The 27,440-nt window shown below is 45.3% G+C and overlaps 1 protein-coding gene across 1 annotated transcript in view; it reads right to left on the reverse strand.

The window, feature by feature from the left end:
- COBL (cordon-bleu WH2 repeat protein) overlaps positions 1–26,361 on the reverse strand; it is a 593,805-nt gene extending 567,444 nt beyond the window's left edge. Inside the window, exons 1-2 of the mRNA XM_075315047.1 lie at positions 26,237–26,361; positions 15,977–16,123 (exon numbers count right to left, since the gene is read on the reverse strand). Coding sequence (XP_075171162.1) covers positions 15,977–16,059 — 83 coding nt within the window. The 5' untranslated portion in view covers positions 16,060–16,123; positions 26,237–26,361. The remainder of the gene's footprint in view (positions 1–15,976; positions 16,124–26,236) is intronic.
- Between the last annotated feature and the right edge of the window lie 1,079 nt (positions 26,362–27,440).

Raw genomic sequence — 27,440 nt, forward strand, 5'->3', positions numbered from 1 at the left:
ACAGCAGCCAAAGCATAACTGACATTCACAACAGTGCCCCCTCCTGTAGTAATCTGCCCAACCTTGTCCCATTGTACAAATGTGACCCATCCTTGTCCCCATTCCGTAGCAATGTGCCCATCCTGAAGTAACGTGCCCATTCTTGCCCCCATCCTGTAGTAATGTGCCCATCCTTGCCCCTTTTACAAATATGCCCCAACTTTGTAGTAATGTGTCCCAGCCTTGTCCTCTTTATCTAATGTACCCTATCCTTGTCCCCATTCTGTAGTTACATGTCAATCCTGTAGTAATGTGCCCCCTCCTGTAGTAATGTGCCCAACCTTGTCCCATTTTACTAATGTGCCCCATCCTTGTCCACATCCAGTAGTAATGTGCCCATCCTATAGTAACATGCCTCATCCTTGTTCCCTTTAACTAATGTGCCCTATCCTTGTCTCTATCCTGTAGTAATGTGCCCATCTTGTAGTAATGTGCCCCCTCCTTGATCCCATCCTATAGTCATTTGCCCCATCCTGTAGTAATGTACCCCCTCCTTATCACCTTTTACTAATGTGCCCCATCCTTGTACCTATTCTGTAGTAATGTGCCCAACTTTGTCCCCTTTTACTAATGTGCCCCACTTTTATCCCATCATGTAGTAATGTGCCCATCCTTGTCCTTTTTTACTAATGTGCCCATGCAGGTCCTCTTCTTGTAGAAATGTCCCCTTTACTGACCCTCTTCTTGTAGCAATGTCCCATCCTGGTCCCTTATTGTGCCATTCTAGACACACACCAAAACATTCTTTTCACCTGTCCTCCGTTCCTCAGCATCCTCTTTCCTGCTTCTTGCGGCCTGCAGGCACATGCCTCCCTTGAAGATCACGGCCGCTGTGAGCACTTCATCTAAAATTCAGATGAATGTTTTGCTGCCGCCATGCAGAGTTAAGCTCTCTCTGCACCATTCCAATGTCAGGAGCCGGCCAATCAAATGCAAGCAGGTGACGTCATATGCATCAGCTGCTTGCCTCTGCTTGGCCAACAGCTGCCATTGGAGTAGTGCAAAGAAGGAGCTTGACTCTGCGCAGCGCCGGTAAAAAGTTTATCTGAAATAAAGCAGTGAGCAGTGACAGCTGCGGTCCCTGCACTGACCGCGATCGTCAAGAGGGGTACGTGCCTGCGAGCTGTAACAAGCAGCCTGAGGGGCCGCATGCGGCCTGTGTGTTTGAGACCCCTGATCTAAACAGAGTTGTTGCTGCAGCACGGTATATAGATAAAGATTTCTGTAAACCTCGCTTAACTTTATGGGACAGACATAACTGTTACCCATTTTGGTGTTTTAACGTGGAACATTTTCTGTACAAATATTAAGATAAATTGCTAACATTTCCTGATAATAAAAACACATTTGGAAATACTAAGAGCTGGTAGATTTTGGGAACAGTTCTCCTTGAACATTAGAATAAACGTGGTCAATGATAAGTTGCTGTGACATTTTCCACTATGCACATTAATGGCATCTGGTCCTGTGCCACGAAAATCAAAAGACAATTTATAATTTTATGAAAGGGACTACAGGAAGATTCTGGCTTCCTGTCTATAAAAACAAAATTAAATTTAAAAAGCTTTTTCCTTTGCTGAAAGAATGATGGGAACACACCTCTCCACCTGTTATACCAAACAAGGCTTCTTTATTCTCAGCCTGTGTGTATTCATGCAGCACTTTACATGTCAGTCCGCTGGCAGAAAATGTACAGTGGGCTCATAGATAGCTATGGCGGAGCAAGGTCAATACTACACGTGGTATATTACTGGTATTGAACCCCAAAACATTTCCTTCTATTTTCATTTTATAACCATGCTTATCTCTAGCGTCAATACATACTGTATATAGTCACCGAAATGTGTCTGCTCCTTAACAGCGGAGTGGTGTGTACAAAGATGAAAAAAGCAAATGGCATAGCTTAGTGTAAATATAAACACAACTAAAGTCTTAAGCGGGCTTTACACGCTACGATATCGCTAGCAATTTCTAGCGATATCGAGCGTGTAAGTACCCGCCACCGTCGCACATGCTATATCGTGTGATCGCTGCCGCAGCGAACATTATCGCTACGGCAGCATCACACGCACTTACCTGGTCGGCGGCGTCGCTCAGACTGCCGAACAATCCCTCCCTCAAGGGGGAGGGGTGTTCGGTGTCACCGCGACATCACCGCGATGTCACTAAGCGGCCGGCCAATCAAAGCGGAGATGAGCGGGACGTAACATCCCGCCCACCTCCTTCCTTCCGCATTGTGGCCGGCGGCAGGTAAGGAGATGTTCCTTGCTCCTGCGGTGTCACACACAGCGATGTGCGCTGCCGCATGAGCGATGAACAATATGGATAAACAACCCTTACCGATTTTTGAGTTTGGGACGACCTCTCCTATTCAAATGATTTTTATTAGGTTTTGTAGTTAACAAATCTTGAAATCATAAGTTACAAAATTTAAGGACACATAGATAGTGAGGTCGCTTAAGGACGCTGGTAAGTGTCACACGCTGCAATATCGTTAATGACGCCGGATGTGCGTTACTAACAACGTGACCCCAACGATAAAACATTAACGATATCGTAGCGTGATAAGCCCCCTTTAACACTTCCGTCAATTTGTATCAGTCACAATCCGCGGCTCTGGTAAACAACGGACTCCGTTTGGCGGATTCCGTTGTTTCCCATAGACTTGCATGAACGGCGGATTGCGACTGATGCCCTTGCGTTGCATCCTCCACCTGACTGATTAGTCGTGAAACGACTGACCGTCGGGTGTCAGGAACGCAGCCTGTAACGTTTTTTAAGCAGCGCAATCCATATGTTTTCACTGCACATGCTCATCGGCGGCCGAACGATCAGCTGATTGCCCGTCCGCCGGCTATTGTGAACGATCAGTTGATCGCTCTCATAAGCCGGCGCCGGCTTTTGAGAGCGATCAGCTGATCTCCCGGCGGCCGGCTAATGAGAGCGATCAGTGCTCTCATTAACCGGACCCCGGGAGATCAGCTGATCACTCTCAAAAGCCGGTGGCCGGGAGATCAGCTGATCGCTCACAGAAGACGGCCGCCGGCTAATGAGAACTATCAGCTGATCTCCCGGCTGCTGGCTTATGAGAGCGATCAGCTGATCTCCCGGCCGCCGGCTGTTGAGAGCGATCAGCTTATCGATCACAATAGCCGACCGCCGGCTTTTGAGACCGATGAGCTGATTGCTCTCAAAAACGGAATCCGCTTTCTCAAACCAATACTTGTCATCCGTTGTACAACGCATCAGTCACAAGCGTCAAGCAACGCATGTGACTGATGCAAAACAATGGAAATGTGAACCTAGCCTTAAAGATTAGCTGCTGTTTTCATTTTTGGTTCATAAATCAATAATACACATGAAAATAAGCAACTTTATAATGTATTTTAGAGAATTTTGTTTGTTTCACCTCATAAACTGATTTTTCACTCTCAAGTAAAGGTTAAAATCTCTAAACTCTATATCCAGTAAAGATAGATTCACCCTTCACCATCGGGAGATTTTACGTTTTTTCTTTCCCTTCTAAGAGCCATATGTTGTTTTTTTTTCCGTCAATGTAGCCATATGGGGCTTGTCTTTTTTGCTTTGCGGGACGAGTTGCACTTTTGAACAACACCTTTCAATCTGCCCAATATTGTACTGGAAAACGGGGGAAAAAATTTCAAGTGTTGTAAAATTGCAAAAAAAGTGCAATTGCACAATTGTTTGGCTATTGTTTTTTGAAAATCTGTGTACACTGAAGAGAGATTAAAGCGGGCTTTACACGCTACGATATTGCTAGCAATTGCTAGCGATATCGTACGCAAAAGCACCCGCCCCCGTCGTGCACGCGATATCTTGTGATCGCTGCCGCAGCGAACATTATCGCTACAGCAGCGTCACACGCACTTACCTGGTCGGCGGCGGCGCTGTGACCTCCGAACAATCCCTCCCTCAAGGGGGAGGTGCGTTCGGCGTGACGGTGATGTCACCGCGACGTCACTAAGCGGCCGGCCAATAAAAGCGGAGGGGCGGAGATCAGCAGGACATAACATCCCGCCCACCTCCTTCCTTCCGCATTGCGGCCGGCGGCAGGTAAGGAGACGTTCCTCGCTCCTGCGGTGTCACACACAGCGATGTGTGCTGCTGCAGGAACAACATCAATAATCAACCATTACCGATTTTTGGTTTTGGGACGACCTCTCCATGGTGAACGATATCACAATTTTTGTGGTCGCTTAAGGTTGCTGGTAAGTGTCAGACGCTGCGATATCGTTAATGACGCCAGATGTGCGTCACTAACAACGTGACCCCGACGATAAAACATTAACAATATCGTAGCGTGTAAAGCCCCCTTAATAATCTGTGAATTCAAAGTTTTGAGAATGAATGATCAGTCAAGGATGAGAAAGAAGCAGATTTCTTTGATAAGATATATTGTAAAGTATTTTATTTCAACATGTATTATTAATTCATGAAAAAAAAAATAAATAAATAATAATAATAATAATAAAACAACAATTACTGTATCCAGTCAGTGCCATAAACAATGATAGTTACAAGTCTTGATGGACGAAAGTCAAGTGATGGGGAGTTCAGGTATTTCTGATGGTAAGCTATTATTACTGTCAGAAATCTTGAACCCCTGACAGAATAGTAAAAATCTTAACATGACCAAAGTGCAGAGAAAATAGATTATATACTTTCTTTGCATTCTCAGGAGAGCATCTTCACATAATTAAATAGGTTCCTTACTAATAAAGCGATTGTCCACTACTCAAACAACCCTTTCACAATTGCTATATTCCTGATTACAAAATACTAATAGCCTACACTAACCTCCGGTGATAGTGCCGCTCAACACTCAAATTTCACACGAGTTTTTAAGCATCTTTAGTGCTCTTTCTAATATTAGTAAAGACCAAAATACCAACATGTCAAACTGCAACATAAATAATAATAATAATTTTTATTTATATTCAACATATGGTCAACATACGGTACTCCCCAGTACTTTACAATTCAGAGGGGACATGTACAGACAATATCAGACATTACACAGTAATACACAATTCAACAGTTACCAAGAGGAGTGAGGGTCCTGCTCAAAAGATTACAGTGTATGAGGAATTAGGGGAGGTACAAAGGGTAAAAATAAAGTGCTTATCATGTACGATCGAGCCATCAGTATAATAAATAGGGAATTTACATATCGCTGCATGAACCGGTCACCAGCCAGTATGTATAAGTGCAGGTACAGAGGGCTATTGAGTTCATAGAAGGGTTAAACAGATGATAAAAAGGATCAGATTTGGGAGAATATTTTGTAAGGGAAAAGCAGGAATAGTTAGATAAGTGAGGTGATGGGCCAGTCTAAACTGTGGGTATTGGGAATTAATCGAATTCTTCTTGATAATGCGTTCCTGAGCATTGCTGCATCAATGTACGTTTCATGCGTGTTTTAAGACTGCTGGGCCTGTCTAGAAAATGCAACTTTATTCAAATTTAAACCTAGAAACGTATTAAAAAAAACAATCATAATCCAATCTGAATGGGTAATCGGGCCCTTTTTCTCTTCATTTTAAACATTTGGCACAGGTACTAACATGGCGTATTAAATTTTTAAAAGGTTATTAAGCTTAACACATTTCTGAAAATATTGGGCACAAACAATAATAAATATACCTCGTTATCAAATTGGAACACTAATAACATTTATCACAGAATAGTTGATACAAGTGGGCTTGCTGACTGATGTTGTTATTGCTGAGGTCCCAACTGATACTGAGAACGCTTTCTTGTTTAGAATAAAGGCATCCCAACAGAACCGTGGCATAGTACAACAACAAAACAAGAGGAAACAGCAATGTTCATTTGTGAGGAGACTCGAACGAGATCATATCAGCCATGGCATGGCGCTGAGGCCGGTCTGGACTGGGTCTCCTGGAAGCAGGAATATGCAAATGCGAGGAGACCAGTGCAAGTTCATATCAGCCATGGCATGGCGCTGAGGCCGGTCTGGACTGGGTCTCCTGGAAGCAGGAATATGCAAATGCGGGGAGACCAGTGCAAGTTCATATCAGCCATGGCATGGTACTGAGGCCGGTCTGGACTGGGTCTCCTGGAAGCAGGAATATGCAAATGCAAGGAGACCAGTGCAAGTTCATATCAGCCATGGCATGGTACTGAGGCCGGTCTGGTCTGGGTCTCCTGGAAGCAGAAATATGCAAATGTGAGGAGACCTGTACGAGTTCATAGCAGCCATGGCATGGTACTGAGGCCGGTCTGGACTGGGTCTCCTGGAAGCAGAAATATGCAAATGTGAGGAGACCTGTACGAGTTCATAGCAACCATGGCATGGTACTGAGGCCGGCCTGGACTGAATCTCCTAGAAACAGGAATATGCAAATGTGAGGAGACCAGTGCAAGTTCATACCAGCCATGGCATGGTACTGATGCCGGTCTGGTCTGGGTCTCCTGGAAACAGGAATATGCAAATGTGAGGTGACCTGTACGAGTTCATAGCAGCCATGGCATGGTACTGAGGCCGGTCTAGTCTGAGTCTCCTGGAAGCAGAAATATGCAAATGTAAGGAGACCAGTGCAAGTTCATATCAGCCATGGTATGGTACTGAGGCCAGTCTGGTCTGTGTCTCCTATGTCAATATGTCACAGCAGTTACTTAGTATTACTTTCTGATATGTGTACTGAGTTCACACAAATCTACATTGCTGAAAATCTCTAGCAATACATAGAATAATATTAGCTCATTTTTGCTACAGTTTTATCTGCTAATTTTTTTTGAGGTCCTCTCAGTAAACTGAAATATTCTGAAAATGTTACTAAATTTAGAGACGCATGTAAGTAATTATGTGAATGTTACAGAATGTATAGCATAGGCCTTTACATAGAGTCTGACATATCGGGTCTATATTTGGGAGGGCTAAGATCTCACAAACTGCGGAGAGCAGGTGCAGCTTCTTTATGCATGTTCTCCATACAATGTAGGCTTTGTTTCCTAAAGAGTTTCAAGTTATATTTGTGCCTCTCAGTCAATGTGCTATTCAAGCACTGGCAACAGTCTTCAAATTAAAAAAAAAAACAACCTATTGTGTTTGAAATAAATGTGCTAACAGTAAAAGACTGTACAGGAAGCATTTTGAAGAACCCATAAAATAGTATCAAGTGAGTGATCAAGTAATAGCATAGTGCACAGTTCATAGATATGACAGATACTAATATTCTTTGAGGCCCTGTGCGCACTTACCGTTTTTTTGCCGCGGATTTCCTGCGGTTTTGCTGTATGTTTCGCTGCAGGTTATGTTCATAACATCTCTGCAGTGATTCACCAGCAAATCCTATGGGAAAAAAAAAATCCTGTGCGCACTATTCGGATTTTGACAGCTGCATGTTTTGCTGCGGGATTCCCGCAGCAAAAACAATTGTATGTCACTTCTTTTCCGCACGTCGCTGCGGCATTTCACTCCATTGACTGCAATGTAATCGTGAAATCCCGCAGGGAATAACACAGGCAGCAAATTCTGTGCGATTCATTGTGTTTTCCTGCGTTATTCCCTGCGGTATTTCGCGGTTTCGGGACATAATGTTCATCACTGCCTGTGGTTTGCAGCGAAGTGATGTCATTATGACAAGAAGAGGAAGCGGAGCAGAGAGTAAACCCACACACATCCCACTCCCACACAGACATATAGTAAACACACATGTCGCACTCACACACAGAAACAGACATATAGAATACACATAGAAATCAAACGGACATATAAAAATAAAAAAACGTGGGCTCCGCCGTATTTTTCCTGTCTAGCCGAGGTAAACACACAGCGGCAGCCCGGTATTCTCAGGCTGGGGAGGGCGAGGACCATGGTTAATGCCACCCCCTCCCGCAGCAGAGAATATCAGCCCGCAGCTGTCCCGGGATTGTCGCATCCATTATGCGGCAGTCCCGGAGTGTCCCACCTCTTCCAGATTGCCGTGATACGGTGGTAATCAGGGTAATAATGAGTTAATGGCAGCGCATCGCCGCCACTAAGTCCAGGCTTTAATCATGTCAGCGTCTATGAGACAGCTTTCATGATTAACCTGTAAGTAAAGTGAATAAACACATGCACCGAAAAATCCTTTATTTTAAATAAAAGACAAAAAGCCCCCTCTTTCACCACTTTATTAACCCCCCCAAACACAGCTCCGGCGTAATCCACCGAGGTCCCACGTCGCTTGCATCCAGCTGCGACTGACACTGTACAGAATACAGCCTCGTAACGAGCCTGCAGAGAGGTAACCACAGGTCATTTCTCACGGCCGGTAAAGTGAACGCACTACCGCCGGGAGAAATGCAGCGTGTCGATTGTTGATTGATCTGTCCTCTATCTATCCATCTAAAGTGCCTACAAGTAGTATTCAACCCCCTGCAGATTTAGCAGGTTTGATAAGATGCCAATAAGTTAGAGCCTGCAAACTTCAAACAAGAGCAGGATTTATTAACAGATGCATAAATCTTACAAACCAACAAGTTATGTTGCTCAGTTAAATTTTAATAAATTTTCAACATAAAAGTGTGGGTCAATTATTATTCAACCCCTAGGTTTAATATTTTGTGGAATAACCCTTGTTTGCAATTACAGCTAATAATCGTCTTTTATAAGACCTGATCAGGCCGGCACAGGTCTCTGAAGTTATCTTGGCCTACTCCTCCATGCAGATCTTCTCCAAGTTATCTAGGTTCTTTGGGTGTCTCATGTGGACTTTAATATTGAGCTCCTTCCACAAGTTTTCAATTGGGTTAAGGTCAGGAGACTGACTAGGCCACTGCAACACCTTGTTTTTTTCCCTCTTGAACCAGGCCTTGGTTTTCTTGGCTGTGTGCTTTGGGTCGTTGTCTTGTTGGAACATGAAATGACGACCCATCTTAAGATCCTTGATGGAGGAGCGCAGGTTCTTGGCCAAAATCTCCAGGTAGGCCGTGCTATCCATCTTCCCATGGATGCGGACCAGATGGCCAGGCCCCTTGGCTGAGAAACAGCCCCACAGCATGATGCTGCCACCACCATGCTTGACTGTAGGGATGGTATTCTTGGGGTCGTATGCAGCGCCATCCAGTCTCCAAACGTCACGTGTGTGGTTGGCACCAAAGATCTCGATCTTGGTCTCATCAGACCAGAGAACCTTGAACCAGTCTGTCTCAGAGTCCTCCAAGTGATCATGAGCAAACTGTAGACGAGCCTTGACATGACGCTTTGAAAGTAAAGGTACCTTACGGGCTCGTCTGGAACGGAGACCATTGCGGTGGAGTACGTTACTTATGGTATTGACTGAAACCAATGTCCCCACTGCCATGAGATCTTCCCGGAGCTCCTTACTTGTTGTCCTTGGGTTAGCCTTGACTCTTCGGACAAGCCTGGCCTCGGCACGGGTGGAAACTTTCAAAGGCTGTCCAGGCCGTGGAAGGCAGACAGTAGTTCCATAAGCCTTCCACTTCCGGATGATGCTCCCAACAGTGGAGACAGGTAGGCCCAACTCCTTGGAAATGGTTTTGTACCCCTTGCCAGCCTTGTGACCCTCCACGATCTTGTCTCTGATGGCCTTGGAATGCTCCTTTGTCTTTCCCATGTTGACCAAGTATGAGTGCTGTTCACAAGTTTGGGGAGGGTCTTAATTAGTCTGAAAAGGCTGGAAAAAGAGATAATTAATCCAAGCATGTGAAGCTCATTGTTCTTTGTGCCTGAAATACTTCTTAATACTTTAGGGGAACCAAACAGAATTCTGGTGGTTTGAGGGGTTGAATAATAAATGACCCTCTGAATAAACTTTTCACAATTTAAAAAAAAAATAAAAAAAGAAATAACATTCTTTTTTGCTGCAGTGCATTTCACACTTCCAGGCTGATCTACAGTCCAAATGTCACAATGCCAAGTTAATTCCGAATGTGTAAACCTGCTAAATCTGCAGGGGGTTGAATACTACTTGTAGGCACTGTATCTATTATTCTATCTGTCTATCTATTTATCTATCTATCTACTATCTATCTCAGAAGAAAATTACTTTTTTTTTTTTTTCAATGTGCTTTATTGCATTGAATGCATTAAAACACATGTACCAACCCGCGACAAAAATATCGTGGCAATACCGCGGTAAAACCACAGCAAACCGCATGCGGTTTTCGGGTGCGGTTTGCCGCGTTTTTTTACCGCGGGTGTGGTAATTTTTCAGACTCTGCGGAATTTTCTTAAGAAAATTACGTTTTCCAGTGCGCACAGGGCCTAAGGCTAAATTCACACTACTTTCAGGCACATGTCTAGAAATGAACTGCCAGTGTCCTGTATGCGGAGAAGGGAGTAAGGTGCCGACAGACAACTTTGATGGCATCCTGTCTCCATATAGAACAAAATGATCAGGCATGTTGAATTATTCACAAAATTGTAGGATTGAGCCAGCCTCAGTCTCATGTGTATGGGCACCTTAAATGCCAACCCTATCCATCAACACTATGATAGTAAGATCACAATATATTGAAGCAAAGGGAAATTTTTATCAACACTCCTCAACATAAAAATTGCAACACCAAGAAGGAAAAGTCATGGAATTATGGAAGTCATGGGATGGATAGACATGTTAATGAGATGCAAAGAATGAAAAAAATTGAAAAATGTTCAAAACTTTTCAATTTTTTTAGTATTGAGTATGAAATCCAAACGCAGAAATACATGCACTTACATGCCTTGTCTCCTATAAGGGAGGTTATTAATGGCCATCTGAGGAATGCTCTGCCATGCTAAAAGCACTTGGGGATGCAGGTCATCAAGATCTGTTGCTGGCAGCTCCCTTTGCAATTGCAGATCAATGAGATCCCAAATGTGCTAGATATGAGAGCTGTCCAGAGACACTGTGGGCTATGATAGTACATTTAGGTCATGGAGGCTGGATGAAGACAGTAGCACGAGCAACATATGGCCTGGCATTGTCGTATTGAAAATGGTTCTTTTGACTTTTTGGAGAAATGGCCGTACTATTGGTTCCACAACCAAGTCAATGTAGATGTAATGTCACTGAGATGTTTAGTATATTTGAAGTTAAAACAATGCCACCTCACACCATCATCCCAGGAGTAGGACCCATGTGATGTCACTTTGTGAAGCATTACAATGATTTGGTCGTGAAATCAGTGGTGTGGCCATGACTCCAAAGTGTGGCAGGAGCTGTTTTTCAACAAGACAATGCCATGTTGCTCATTCTACTGAGTGGTCTAAACATGCTAAATTGGCCTGTGGCATCTCTGGACTCTACCGGTTGAAAGCGAGCTCCCAGTAGCGGATCCCAAGAGTTTGCCCAAGTGCATTCAATGTGACAGAACGTTTCTCAGACAGCCATATTCTAATTTAGAGCATGCCAATGTGAGTACGTGTGTGCATTTCTGTGCATGGAGTTCCTACTGAATGCTGAATATATTGAGATGTTTTGAAAACTTTGTCTTCATTTTTTAATCACTTGCTTGTTGTTGCAATTTAATTGTTTAGGAGACTATATCAATGCTAGAAAGTGGCAATGCATGAAGGAACCTGTTGAAATATAGCTGAACAAGTCATTTCACACCTTCAATTCAGTTAAAGGGAACCTGTCATCAGATTTTTCCCTATGCAACTGAAACTACCACCTTCTACAGCTCCTCGGCTGCATTCTATGAAGGTGTGCATTGTATCTGGCCCCCTTTTTAGACCACAAAAACAACTTTATAAATACAGTTAGGTCCAGAAATATTTGGACAGTGACACAAGTTTTGTTATTTTAGCTGTTTACAAAAACATGTTCAGAAATACAATTATATATATAATATGGGCTGAAAGTGCACACTCCCAGCTGCAATATGAGAGTTTTCACATCCAAATCGGAGAAAGGGTTTAGGAATCATAGCTCTGTAATGCATAGCCTCCTCTTTTTCAAGGGACCAAAAGTAATTGGACAAGGGACTCTAAGGGCTGCAATTAACTCTGAAGATGTCTCCCTCGTTAACCTGTAATCAATGAAGTAGTTAAAAGGTCTGGGGTTGATTACAGGTGTGTGGTTTTGCATTTGGAAGCTGTTGCTGTGACCAGACAACATGCGGTCTAAGGAACTCTCAATTGAGGTGAAGCAGAACATCCTGAGGCTGAAAAAAAAGAAAAAATCCATCAGAGAGATAGCAGACATGCTTGGAGTAGCAAAATCAACAGTCGGGTACATTCTGAGAAAAAAGGAATTGACTGGTGAGCTTGGGAACTCAAAAAGGCCTGGGCGTCCACGGATGACAACAGTGGTGGATGATCGCCGCATACTTTCTTTGGTGAAGAAGAACCCGTTCACAACATCAACTGAAGTCCAGAACACTCTCAGTGAAGTAGGTATATCTGTCTCTAAGTCAACAGTAAAGAGAAGACTCCATGAAAGTAAATACAAAGGGTTCACATCTAGATGCAAACCATTCATCAATTCCAAAAATAGACAGGCCAGAGTTAAATTTGCTGAAAAACACCTCATGAAGCCAGCTCAGTTCTGGAAAAGTATTTTATGGACAGATGAGACAAAGATCAACCTGTACCAGAATTATGGGAAGAAAAAAGTTTGGAGAAGAAAGGGAACGGCATATGATCCAAGGCACACCACATCCTCTGTAAAACATGGTGGAGGCAACGTGATGGCATGGGCATGCATGGCTTTCAATGGCACTGGGTCACTTGTGTTTATTGATGACATAACAGCAGACAAGAGTAGCCGGATGAATTCTGAAGTGTACCGGGATATACTTTCAGCCCAGATTCAGCCAAATGCCGCAAAGTTGATCAGACGGCGCTTCATAGTACAGATGGACAATGACCCCAAGCATACAGCCAAAGCTACCCAGGAGTTCATGAGTGCAAAAAAGTGGAACATTCTGCAATGGCCAAGTCAATCACCAGATCTTAACAAAATTGAGCATGCATTTCACTTGCTCAAATCCAGACTTAAGACGGAAAGACCCACAAACAAGCAAGACCTGAAGGCTGCGGCTGTAAAGGCCTGGCAAAGCATTAAGAAGGAAGAAACCCAGCGTTTGGTGATGTCCATGGGTTCCAGACTTAAGGCAGTGATTGCCTCCAAAGGATTCGCAACAAAACATTGAAAATAAAAATATTTTGTTTGGGTTTGGTTTATTTGTCCAATTACTTTTGACCTCCTAAAATGTGGAGTGTTTGTAAAGAAATGTGTACAATTCCTACAATTTCTATCAGATATTTTTGTTCAAACCTTCAAATTAAACGTTACAATCTGCACTTGAATTCTGTTGTAGAGGTTTCATTTCAAATCCAATGTGGTGGCATGCAGAGCCCAACTCGCGAAAATTGTGTCACTGTCCAAATATTTCTGGACCTAACTGTATTACCTTTTCGTATGTAAATTTTTTAGTAGGGCCTAAAGGGCGGGCTCTCTTTCTCTTTCGTCCCCTGTGTTGATTTGAATTGATGACGACGGTCGCGCGCCTGAGATGTATTTGCTCAGGCACAAGATTATGGGCGGGTACTAGCATGACGCTGGTGAGGTCATGCATAGCGCCACCCATAATCTCGTGCCTGAGTAAATACATCCCAGGCGCATGCAAGGGTTAGTTTGTGCACAGGCCTGCGATAGTGGCCTACGATAACGGCGCATGCGCGAGACTTCGGCACAGCGTGGAGGATGATGGGACCGCCGTCATCAATTCAAATTAACACAGGGGACGGCGAACTGCAGCAGGAGGGGTGAACGAAGGAGAAAGAGGGCTCGCCCTTTAGGCCCTACTAAAAAATTTACATACAAAAAGGTAATATTTATCAAGTTGTTTTTGCGGTCTGAAAAGGGGGCCAGATACAAGGCGCACCTTCATAGAATGCAGCCGAGGAGATGCAGAAGGTTGTAGTTTTAGTTGCATAGGGAAAAATCTGGTGACAGGTTCCCTTTAAGAGATTGATCCTAATGTATTTGAACGGTGTCATATATACACAACCTAAAAACAAAGAACTTCAATTTTCATTGTATGTAAAGTTCTTATACAGTTCATATAAAGAAAATTCACATAACGTATGCTGGACACAATGTTAGGCCTTGCTCCCACTAGCGTATAAACAATTGCTACGATACTCATGCAGTAAAGTGGGGCAAGTGTCCTGCGAATGTGCTGTGTATGTCATGAGAGTGCTATGCGAGTGTGATTTTTTTTTCTCGCCTAGCAACAGTATGCCATCCATATGCAATGAGTCTTAACATAAACCTTTACATACTATAATAACTGAAATTTTAAGCTAGTTATCGTAAAGCAATGTTATATCAAGGCCTTGGTCATAACTTTGCTTTCAAAGAATTTGGTGAACGAGAGACAGTGTCTTGTGTTTGTTTCTCATTTTTCTATTTGTGGACTTTGGGTACAGTTCCACTTGCGTTTTGCATGGGCGAGTGCAATCCAATAAAACATCAGATTGCTCTCACTCTAGTGCAAAACTATGAGACAGTGTCCATCTGGAGTGTGTAAAACATTGCATGTAATCCGGGTGCAGTGCGATATATACACAGAGACAGGCAGCGGAGGAGATGCAGAGAAAGTACTCCTCGCTCTGCTCCACACCTGTGATAAGATCGCATCACAATCGCATGACCCTCAGTTGACACCTGCAGCAGAGGGTCATTAGCATATCGCTTCCAATGCTCACGCATCGGAAGCTGTGTGCAAGTAGAACCGTACCCTGAGTCAGAGTTTCTAGACTACGTTGAACCTGCATGAATTTGTGTTTGTTTTTTAAAAAAATTGGTTACTAGTAAAGAGTCCAGGAGTAGTTTTGGTTTTTGTTTTTTTTTTTTTAAAATAAACTACTTTTGTGGGTTTTTTTTCTCTTTTCTGGGTTAGTAAAGGGCATGTCTGATTGACGCATCTCTATTACTAACACCAAGGTTTGATGCCAGTTACACTACACAGGTGACATAATCCCCAACTATAATTACCCAATTGCCATTGCACCAGGGCATAGGGAAGAGCCAATGTGAAGCACCAGGATTGGTGTATCTAATGTGATGGTATTTGTAGTCTGGAAACAGCTCAATAACCATGGGCCTTTCCAGCCTGATAACAACAGCCCGCAGCTGTCTGCTTTACCTTTGCTGGTTGTCAAAAATGGGAAGGACCCTGCATCATTTTTTTAAGTTGTTTATTAGATTAAACACCCTTTACTGCCACATGAAACTCCAAAAAAACATACTGATAGGGAATTTAGATTGTGAGCCCCAATGGGGACAGTGCTGCCAATGTATGTAAAGCGCTGTGGAATTAATGGTGCTACATAAGTGAATAAATATTATTATTACTAAGAAAGTCAGTAAAGGGTGCTAGTATATAATACTGTATGTAGGGGGTTGTGACATCATATTGCTGGTGAATATCTATCTATATATCGCTTTTTAGTTTTATATATATATATATATATATATATATATATATATATATATATTCTTTTTTTTTTTTCTTTGACATGCATGGGAAAAATTGGACTGCAGATGGATGGTCCGTGTGGCATCTGACTTTTTCTTACACCCATTGACTTGCATTGGCGAGTCTTGGCCGATATATGCAGCCATACACAGCATGCTACCATTTTTTTCTCAGCCTGAAAACAGCTAAGGAATATCTCGCAGATGGACACTGTTACATTGAATAACATCAGTGAGAGTGCAGTGCGATATTTCCTCACATTGGTTTTGCCAATTTTAAACACAAGTGTGAGCGAAGCCTAAGAGGGAACAACTTAGCACGTCATGTACATTGCAAAAAATAATTTTCTACAAAATCTAAAACTGAAATGAGACCTACCTAGCTGTCAGACACATAGAGTATCACACACTTGCGTTATAGTATTTCTTTGCAATCACCCAGGTACGAATGCTGTGGTAATAAACGTGCTACTTACCCAATTGGCTGCTTTTGTGACATTTCCATGGCGATCTCTTGTAAAATATCTTTATAAAATCCTTTCTTCAAATCGAGGAGCATACAATCACCATAGTATTCCTTCCCAGCGACTGTGGTTTACCTGAAACTATGGGACATCCCTGAGCTGAAATAGAAAAGTAGACAGAAAGCTGTGAGGATTTCATCCTCCTACATCCGTAAGACAAAGCCACATTCAGTTATATAATGTTTGCACAAGTTAAAATAGTCAATTTGGCACGCTTCATTACCTCCTCTCTAAACTCAGAATGCCATGGCCGGCTATTCTAAATAAGAGGATCACACGCCTTACTCAAAATAAAGATACTCATGCCGATATTTCAGGGAGGCACAGCAGCATGTGATGTCTGCCTCAGAAAAACAGGCAAATCAAGACGATCGTGAGAAAGCCCATCGTGCTGTAGGGTTACCCAATATGCTGCATCATAATGGAATACCCTATTGAGGGTACATCAATGAGCCGGAGTGCAGAAAGTCTCTGGAGAATCCAGCATTCACATTACATGGATGGCAGAATTTAATGGTAATTTCCTCTGGGATGAGTTAAACACTTGCTGCTCACTTTCCCCATAGATTACAGATCTCTGGGAGGCACAGGAAAAAGACACCATGTCGTTGGGCTATTTTTGGGGATCACTTGAAAGGAGCCTGTCAATGGAATTCACCCATATAATGCAATAAGACCTGTACACTCATTGCAGATTTGGTGCCTTTTTTTCTGTGCATATTTGTCACAAAATCTGAAGGGTTTCCTGATGCCTGCAAAGTGAATGAAAATCCTGAAATGTAGTGCTCTTTCTTTCTTTATTGGCCTTAAGTCTGATTAAGGGGCAGGGTGACATGATGGATGAATGCTCTGTAGAAAGATCGAACTTGTGCAAGGCTAGAAGATAGGTCCACCAGGGTCTTCTCTGCTGTTATATTGATAGTATCAAGCCATCGGATTGCTTGTCTTCCTCTTCACATTGTTCCATCTCTTCTTCCAACCATGATGTCCTTCTCCAGTGATAAACAAAAAAGAGAGACAAGAGCATATATGGTAATACTGTTTTTTAAAGTTGATATTGGGGGTTGCTCCTCTGATTGGGTTGTGTATGTCACAACTCCAATAATGCCCATAGAATATTCAGCTGCTGCAGTCATATCTGCAGATAAAAGAAGATCTTCCTCTGCACTTAGATGAAGGAGAAGTAGGAGATAGACATTCTGGTTGACCACGCTGCTTCTGCAGTGATTGCACTTTTTGTATGATGTGTCCGACGTGGGCAAGTCATAGCTTGGTAATTCTAGCTTCAAGTCACATCTCTGGCTTGATTTGTTCCAAAATTGATTTCTTTGTTCTTTTTGCCATCCATGGTATTGAGAACACCCTTCTCAAGCACCACATTTTAAAGGCGTTGATTCTTCTTCTGTCTTGTTTATCGTCCAGGTTTCAAATTCCTATGGTACCACAGAATAGAATAGACTATGTATGAGCCATGTCTTCGTCACCAGTGAAATGTTCCAGGATTTGAGGATCTTTTCCAGTGACTTCACTGTTGATTTGCGTCAAGCTATTTTCCTACTGACTCTTGAGTCGTCATCTTGAGTGATCATTGATCTGAGTAGATTGAAGTTTTTTACAACTTCCAGTTCATCATCATCCATCTCAAATTTGTCCAGGCTGTACTTGGTGGTAGTCAATATCTATGTCTTCTTTGTACTGACTAGGTGTGCCATTTTTGAGCTTTCTATCTTGATACTCTGTAATAAGTCCTTCATTCGATCTATGCTTGTTGCTATCCATGTTGTATCATTTGCATATTTAAGATTATTGATGATTCGTTCAGTAACTTTGATTCATTCTTCTTTTTCAGCAAGTCCAGCCTTCCTGAAAATGGCTTCTGCAAATAAACTGAAGAGAAATGGTGACAGGATGCAGTATTGTCTGACACCTTGCTCTACTTATACAGTGTCATCGTTTTCCGTGCATATTGTTGCTTCTTGTTTAACGTAAAGATTGCTAATGAGGCTGATCAGATGACTTAGCACACCCATATCATATCCTTCATGATATTCCAAAGTTTCTGGTGATCAACACAAAGGCTTTGCTGTAGTCGATAAAACAATAACGCTCCTCAATATATTATTTGGCCTTTTCCATTATCCATCTAATGTTAGCAATTACATCTTTTGTTCCTCTGCCTTTTTTTGAATCCCTGCTTGTTCTTCCGGTAGCTCTTTGTCAAAGGAAGTAGCTCACTGGCAGACACAGATACAAAAGGGCCCCTGTTCAAGAACAATATATGGGCCCTATATAGCCCAAGAGCTCATCAAAATACACAATTTATCCTGCTCTGGAGGTAGAAATGGGCCCCCTGACCTCTAGGGCCCTGCACAGGTTGCACCAATGATATATCCATCTGCAGCCATTTATGTAGCACTATGAAATGTCATGCCTGTGTTACTTATTTTCTCCTTGCAGATTTGTTCTGGGTTTAAATCGACAGAATGTCAATTCTTGTAAGGTACGTGTCCACAATCAGAATTAGTAGCAATCTGGACGCAGCATATTTTTGCTGTGTCCGAAACGCTGCATTGTATAGTAGAAGCACAGTGGATGGGACAAATAAAAGTCCCATGCCCACTGTGCTTCTTTTTTAAGTTCAATCTATTTTTATTGAAAATTAACAGAATAACAAAATAACAAAATAGAGTCACATAACAAGTCATGTAGAGAAAGCAGCCAGCAGGTGTCACATACAAGCAGTATATCAATTATTAGACATTTTCATAGCTACTGAAACATGTATAATGATCAACAAGTTCCTGAAATTGCAGTACCGATATTCAAATTCAGAGATTATATTCATATTCATATTCAAAAATTCAAAAATTGTGACAATGCTCAAATTGCTAGTATTGAGAAGGGCAAACTCTGGAGTAGAAATGCCGCATTTAGAAGTGGAGAGAGAGCAAGCATGGTAGTTTAATAGTTTAGCATTTTCCTTGCTGTGCTTCTTTTTTAACGCTGCGTTTACTGACCTGCGGTCCGGGTTTGCTGCATCCAGAATGCTCCTGTAGCACTCCTGCGTTACCAGGTGCCATAAACTATGAACGTGGAAACCCAAATCCCGGAATATCGGTGCCAGCCAACACACCAGCACCTTCAGGACACACACATACCCCAACACCAGACTGGGAGACTGCCTAGCAACAGGTAAAAAGGATGGGCACTGATTGGATAGTCGCCACCCAATCTGTAGCGAGAGACCCAGCGAGGGGAGGGGCCAGTGGTCAGTTGGGAAGTTGGCAGGAGGAAGTGGTTAAAAAGAGAAAGTAGTAGTGGAGTTAAGTCAAGGAAGTGAAGGAGAGAGTAAAAGTACAGAAAGAAAGAAAAAGACCTGCAGTAACAATGGAAAGCTGTAACAGGAGTGAGCGACTGTGGAGTAAGGAACCAGAACTCCAGGAACCGTGGGTTACCTGTGGAAGTGGAAACTCCAGGAACCGCAGGGCGCCTGTGGAAGTCTGGAACCTAGGCTCACAGGACTCAGCACGAGGCGGGGTGCAGACCCTAGGACAGCGGGACACTTTATGGTCAGCTGTTAAATCTGCCAGGCAAGAAGATCTCCAGGGTCCATCGCCAACCAAAGAGTCTGAAGCATCAGCAGCAAAGAGGGGACCGGGGATTGATCCTGATTAAATAGTCCAGGCTGCCTGCAATAGGACCAAGACAGAAACGGAGGGGTTCCCAAGAAGCTGTAAGTCACGGGAGCCCAATACAAACGAGAGTGCACGGAGGACAGCTACCCCAGGTCCCAACTGACACACAGAACAAGGGGAGCGGGGACATCTGGAACCGGCACCAGCGGGTCTAAGCACTGAAACCAAGTAAAGACAAGGCAAGTTAAAACTGCAATACTGGTGTGGACTGTTTCCTTATCGCCTCCGTACACTTACACAGACGGTTCCACACTACAATCCCCATTATCCACCCCTTGGGCTTAGCCCTGCTTGCGGAGGGCCCAAATCACCTAAGCTGCAATACTCCACCAGCCCCAGCAAGACCCTGCTTCAAATAACTTGGCCGCACACCACAAGTGGTGTGGTTGAAAAACTCTTTATTTTTATTTCTCCCTTTTCTTTTATTTTTACCCCCTTTTTACTCGGACCGACTCCCAGGGTCACGGAATGGGGCATCGGTCGCGACCACAACTGATCTCCCACACTGCGCACCTTGCGCCCGGGGCCGAGTACCCCAAAGCCCAGGGGCGTCACACTACTAACCCAAATTGTGGACACGTACCCTTAAGGGTGCTTTACACGCTGCAACATCGCTAACGATATATTGTCGGGGTCACAATGTTTCTGACGCACATCCGACGTCGTTAGCGACATCGCAGTGTGTGACAGCAACGATCAACGATCGCAAAAACGGCAAAAATCGCTGATCATTGACACGTCGCTCCTTTTCATAATATCATTGGTGGTGCATGCCGCTGGTTATTCTTCGTTCCTGCGGCACCACACATCGCTATGTGTGACACTGCAGGAACGACGAACATCATCCTACCTGCGTCCACCGGAAAGGAAGGAAGGAAGGAGGTGGGCGGCATGTCCCGGACGCTTATCTCCTCCCCTCCTCTTCTATTGGATGGCCGGTTTGTGATGTCGCTGTGACGCCGAACGCACCTCCCCCTTGAAGGAGCGATTGTTCGGCAGCAACAGCGACGTCGCTGAACAGGTATGTGCGTGTGACGCTGCCATAGTGATATTGTTCGCTACGGCAGCGATCACCACATGTCACACGAACGACGGGGGCGGGTGCTATTGCTCGCAACATGGCTAGCAATCGCTAGCGATGTCGCAGCGTGTAAAGCCCCCTTTAGTGTTTTTAAAGCAGGTTTCACAGACTTGAAGATGTTAAAAGATGCTCAAAATATATATATGAAGATATATGAACAACTAGTAGATTTGACATAAAAGTGCACTACGTTCTTTTGACTGCCAACGCTTTTTCTGGTGGCTTTGAAAGCAGAATCCACCTGAAAAAGACGTTGTGTGCAGATACGCTAAGGGGTTGTATTCTATTACTAGAATTGCTCCCGTGACAAAAGATGAAGGAAATAAAATGGTTCTTAAGGGAGAACAGGAGCAGATGCCCATAACAACCAGCCGCAGCGCTGCTTCGGAAATATGAAAGCAGACATCTGCTAGGTGACGATGATGAACTGCTCTAGTCTTCCTCACAGTTTCTGTCAGCTGTGGGACTAGGGGGGATGCCTACTGCCACATAATGACAGGCACAGAGAAACTTTACAGCACTTGATGCATGCTAGGAAACCGGAGTAAAGGCCGCTTTACACGCAACGACATCGCTAACGAGATGTCGTTGGGGTCACGGAATTCGTGACGCACATCCGGCCTCGTTAGCGACGTCATTGCATGTGAAACGCAGGAACGACCATTAACGATGTAAATTACTTACCTTATCGTTGATCGTTGACGCGTCTTTCTATTCCCGAATATTTAAGTACAGAATACCAAAAGACACGACCAATCCCGTGCCATTTTTTAAATATGGATAGAGCCATATACAGATAATGATAGAACAGGAAAGAACAATACTGTACAACGACTCAGTTGCAAAAAACACTTCAATTTTATTTATATAGGAAAAAGTTTTTTCATACAAATAGCAAAAAGCGATAAAAAGTAGAGACAGATGGTTTATGCCACCAGGTGGCGCTCTCACCACAACATACGGCAGGTAAAGTACACATGCAAAAATAATGTTAGGTTTAGCGTTGGTGTGAGGACGCGTGAGGTATGATGGGAGTGACGTGCTGAGCGCGTCACTTCCGTTTCCGGTGCAGCATGTGGATGCGTGAGGCATGATGGGAGTGGCGTGTTTAGCACGTCACTTCCACTTCCGGTGTAACGTGCGTGACGCGTGGGGCATGATGGGAGTGACGTGCTTGGCGCGTCACTTCCGCTTCCGGTTTAACATCCCTCGTTATGACGTATGGATGGGAGGTTGCGATTATCCCCCAATCAGGGTTTTGGTTACTTCCATCAGGGGACTATACTATATATCTTACTACCTAAGTGGTGGACCTTTTATGGGTCGTGATTGGTGAGTTTTTATTTAAAAGGGTTACTGTTTTACCCAGAGACCACCCCCGGAAGAAGAACCATTAACGAAACCTATAGGTCGGGGTTCAGGGTTCCCACCACGTCTCCAGGTATGGTAACAGTACTACTGCTGATCGAGGGATATTTTTAGCCATTAGGCATATTGATTCTTTGGTATCTTGGATCAGCGGTTTTTTGCACTACTACCTTTGTATTGTACCCTACCATGGGCCACATCTCTTTAGGTGAGCCCTAGGCTGTGTACTTGCTAACATTATTTTTGCATGTGTACTTTACCTGCCGTATGTTGTGGTGAGAGCGCCACCTGGTGGCATAAACCATCTGTCTCTACTTTTTATCGCTTTTTGCTATTTGTATGAAAAAACTTTTTCCTATATAAATAAAATTGAAGTGTTTTTTGCAACTGAGTCGTTGTACAGTATTGTTCTTTCCTGTTCTATTCCCGAATATTGTTGCTGGTGCAGGACGCAGGCTGTTCGTTGTTCCTGCGGCAGCACACATCACTATGTGTGACACTGCAGGAACGAGGAACATCACTGTGCCTGCGGCCGCCGGCAATGACGAAGGAAGGAGTTAGGCGGGATGTTCGGCCCGCTCATCTCCGCCCTCAGCTATTGGGCGGCCGCTTAGTGAGGTCACTAGGCAGGTAAGTATGTGTGACTGTTACTAGTGATGTTGTGCGCCACGGGCAGCGATTTGCCCGTGACGCACAACCGACGGTTGTGGCCTTTAGAGTGGAGATTGCCCATTCAGACGCCAGAGTGAGAGTGGAGGTCGCCCATTCTGACACCGTAGTAAAGGGTGCTTTACACGCTGCGACATCGCTAGCGATTGCTAGCGATGTCGCGACCAATAGCACCCGCCCCCGTCGTTGGTGCGATATGTGGTGATCACTGCCATAGCGAACATTATTGCTACGGCAGCGTCACACGCACATACCTGTTCTCCGACGTCGCTGTTGCTGCCGAACAATCCCTTCATCGAGGGGGAGGTGCGATCGGCGTCACAGCGACGTTACAAAACGGCCGCCCAATAGCAGAGGAGGGGCGGAGATGAGTGGCCGGAACATGCCGCCCACCTCCTTCTTCCTCATTGCCGGTGGCCGCAGGTAAGGAGATGTTAGTCGTTCCTGCGGTGTCACACATAGCGATGTGTGATGACGCACGAACGAGGAACAACCAGCGGCATGCACAACCAACGATATTATGAAAAGGAGCGATGTGTCAACGATCAACGATTTCTGCCGTTTTTGCGATCGTTGATCGTCGCTCCTAGCAGTCACACGCTGCGATGTCGCTAACGACGCCAGATGTGCGTCACAAACACCGTGACCCCGGCGATATATCGGTAGCGATGTTGCAGCGTGAAAAGCACCCTTAAGAGTGGATATTGCCCATTCTGACGCCGGAGTGAGAGTGGAAGTCACCTATTCTGACACCGGAGGGAGAGTGGACATCGCCTGTTCTGACACCGGAGGTAGAGTGGAGGTCGCCGATTCTGACACCGTAGTAAGAGTGTAGTTCGCCCATTCTGACACCAAAATGAGAGTGGAGGTCGCCCATTCTGACACCCGAGTAAGAGTGGAGGTCGCCTATTCAGACGCCAGAGTGATAGTGCACATTGCCCATTCTGACACCGTAGTAAGCGTGAACGTCGCACATTCAGACGACGGAGTAAGAGTGAAGGTTGCCCATTCAGACGCCGGAGTAAGAGTGGAAGTCGCCCATTCAGACACCGGAGTAAGAGTGTTGGTCGCCGATTCAGACGCCAGAGTAAAGCGGGCGTTACACAAGACGATCTATCGTGCGCCCTCGTCGTTTGTGCGTCACGGATAATTAGTCATTAAACCCCTGTCACACGCACTTACCTGCTGAGCGACGTCGCTGTGGGCGGCGAACATCCACTTCCTGAACGGGGTGGGACGTTCGGTGTCACAGTGACGTCACACAGCGGCTGGCCAATAGAAGCGGAGGGAGGGAGATGAGCGGGACGTAAACATCCCGCCCACCTCCTTCCTTCCACATTGCTGGCGGGACGCAGGTAAGCTGTGTTCATCGTTTCCGGGGTGTCCCGGGTACAATGAACAAACGGCGCACAGAAGAAGAAACGACTTTTTGAGAATGAACGACGTGTCAACGAGCAACGATAAGGTGAGTATTTTTGCTCGTTCACCATCGCTCGTAGCTGTCACACGCTACGATATATCAAACGATGCCGGATGTGCGTCACTAACGACGTGACCCCGATGACATATCGCACGATATATCGTCTCGTGTGACGCCCGCATTAGAGTGGCGGTTGCTCATTCAGACGACAGAGCAAAAGTGTAAGTCGCCGATTCAGACGCCGGAGTAAGGCTATGTGCGCACGTTATGTACTGGCCCTGCAGAAATTTCTGCAGCGATTTGAACAGCACACGTGCGCTTCAAATCGCTGCAGAAAGAGTCCATAGTGAAAAAAAAAAGCCGATTCCATGCGCTCTGACTGCAGCCCCTCCCATAGACAGAGCAGGAGCTGCAGGAGCATGCAGAGCGCAGGAAAAAAGTGACATGTCACTTCTTAGAACGCGCGCTTCGGGCAGCAGCTGAAGCGCTGCGCTCTAAGACGCCACGTGCGCACGTCTCCTGCATAATTTCATAGATTATGCTGGGGACGCAGGACGCATGCAGTTACGCTGCGGTGCAGATCGCAGCGTAACTGCATGCAAATACGCAACGTGCGCACATAGCCTAAGAGTGGAGGTCGCCCATTCAGAAGCCAGAGCAAGAGTGGAGGTTGTGGTTAGCCATTCAGACACCGTGCTAAGAGTGGAGATCGCCCATCCAGACACCGAAGTAAGAGTGGAGGTTGCTCTTTCAAACACCAGAATAAGAGTGGAGGTCACCCATTCAGATGCCAGAGTAAGAGTGGAGGTCGCCGATTTAGACGCCGGAGTAAGAGTGGAGGTCGTCCATTCAAACGCCAAAGTAAGAGTGGAGGTTGCCCATTCAGATGCTGGAGTAAGAGTGGAGGTCGCACATTCAGGCACCAAAGTAAGAGTGGAGGTTTCTCTTTCAGATGACAGAGTAAGAGTGGAGGTTGTCGATTCAGACTGCTGGAATAAGAGTGGGGGTCACCTATTCAGATGCCAGAAGAAGAGTAGAGGTCACTCATTCAGACGTCAGAGTAAGAATGGAGGTCGTTCATCCAGACGCCGGAAGAAGAGTGGAGGTTACCCATTCAGACGCCGGAAGAAGAGTGGAGGTCACCCATTCAGACGCCGGAAGAAGAGTGGAGGTCACCCATTCAGAGGTACGATTTGGTGCCAGAGATGTGTGATCTTGATCTGATGGTGGCCTGTTAGAAAGTAGAAGGTGGAGAACCTTTTTTCTTCAAGTACAAGAAAAACTGAAGACACTTGATTAACACTGATCAAAGGCTGGTCCCAAAAAAACGGTCTATTTTTCTCATGGAAGACTCAGATGTCTGAATGAGCCCTAAGTGGTAGAACCTGAGAGGGCATCAGTGGTAGGGCTGAGAAATACACAAGAATGGCACCAAGAAGTCACGACAGAACCATATTCTGATAACGTTTAGGACAGAAGCGGTCATATAATCGTGAATATCCGGAGTCTTGGCTTTTCAGTTTGTTTTGTATTTATTACAGACATAAACAAAAATATTAAATATGTCACCTACAGCATGACACGTAAAGACACCGATAACACCGGGTGCTAGGCACGAAATGATAAGAAAATTGGAAATGTGCCCACAACAATGCCATAGGGAACCAAGGAACATAAAGTATCTGATGTGGCACAACGTGCCAATGATACCTGCATTGTTCACAGCACTTGAAAACTTTCATCAGTCAGTCACATTGGCAGAAGCGACGCTTGCTATATATACTGGCTGCCCTGCCCCATATGCCTGCTGTACACTGGGCACTGTCCATAAGGTGCCCTGAGAACTGCACAGGACCTGCCCCCAGCAACGCTGAAGACAACACAAGCACATGGTAACAGGACACCAGCGCACACACTGCAGGGGCGACAACAGGTGGCACTGCCCGCCGCTCCCTACAGCCAGGGAGTCAGGCGCTTACCTGACAGCAGCACAGGAGGTGCCAGGGTCACCAGGAATCCGTCACTGGCAGCCAGGGCACCGGATCCTGCTCCGGTGTAATTATCAGCCCTCCTCGTACTGTTGTCTCCCTGTAATCTCCGGAGACTGTATCCCTCCCCCCGCCCCTTGGCAGCAGCTGCCAGCCCTGTGGAAGAGCAGCTTACTTTCCCAAGCCCTCCCCTCCAGGCTGCACTGTGTGTGACTCCTGCAGGGAGGAAGGGCACAGTATGGAGGGGCACTAGGAGCCCACTGAGAACATTCCCTGGGTCCTCACCTACAATCACCCCACTTTGTGACTCCAGAGTTTACAGTATGGAGGGGCACTAGAAGCCCAGGGTCCTCACCTAGAATCACCCCACTATGTGACTCCAGAGGCTACAGTATGGAGGGGCACTAGGAGCCCACTGAATACATCCCCAGGGTCCTCACCTACAATGAGCCCACTGTGTGTGAGTCCTGCAGGGAGGGAAGGCACAGTATGGAGGGGCACTAGGAGCCCACTGAATACATCCCCAGGGTCCTCACCTACAATGAGCCCACTGTGTGTGAGTCCTGCAGGGAGGGAGGGCACAGTATGGAGGGGCACTAGGAGCCCACTGAGAACATCCCCAGAGTCCTCACCTACAATCACCCCACTGTGTGTGACTCCAGAGGGTACAGTATGGAGGGGCACTAACAGCCCACTGAATACATCCCCAGGGTCCTCACCTACAATCACCCCACCGTGTGTGAGTCCTGCAGGGAGGGAGGGCACAGTATGAAGGGGCACTAGGAGCCCACTGAGAACATCCCCTGGGTCCTCACCTACAATCACCCCACTTTGTGACTCTAGAGGCTACAGTATGGAGGGGCACTAGGAGCCCACTGAATACATCCCCAGGGTCCTCACCTACAATCAGCCCACTGTGTGAGTCCTGCAAGGAGGGAAGGCACAGTATGGAGGGGTACTAGGAGCCCACTGAGAACATCCCCTGGGTCCTCACCTACAATCAGCCCACTGTGTGTGAGTCCTGCAGGGAGGGAAGGCACAGTATGGAGGGGCACTAGGAGCCCACTGAGAACATCCCCAGAGTCCTCACCTACAATCACCCCACTGTGTGTGACTCCAGAGGGTACAGTATGGAGGGGCACTAACAGCCCACTGAATACATCCCCAGGGTCCTCACCTACAATCACCCCACCGT

The sequence above is a fragment of the Anomaloglossus baeobatrachus genome, chromosome 6 (genome assembly GCF_048569485.1).
Source record: "Anomaloglossus baeobatrachus isolate aAnoBae1 chromosome 6, aAnoBae1.hap1, whole genome shotgun sequence".
Taxonomy (NCBI): domain Eukaryota; kingdom Metazoa; phylum Chordata; class Amphibia; order Anura; family Aromobatidae; genus Anomaloglossus; species Anomaloglossus baeobatrachus.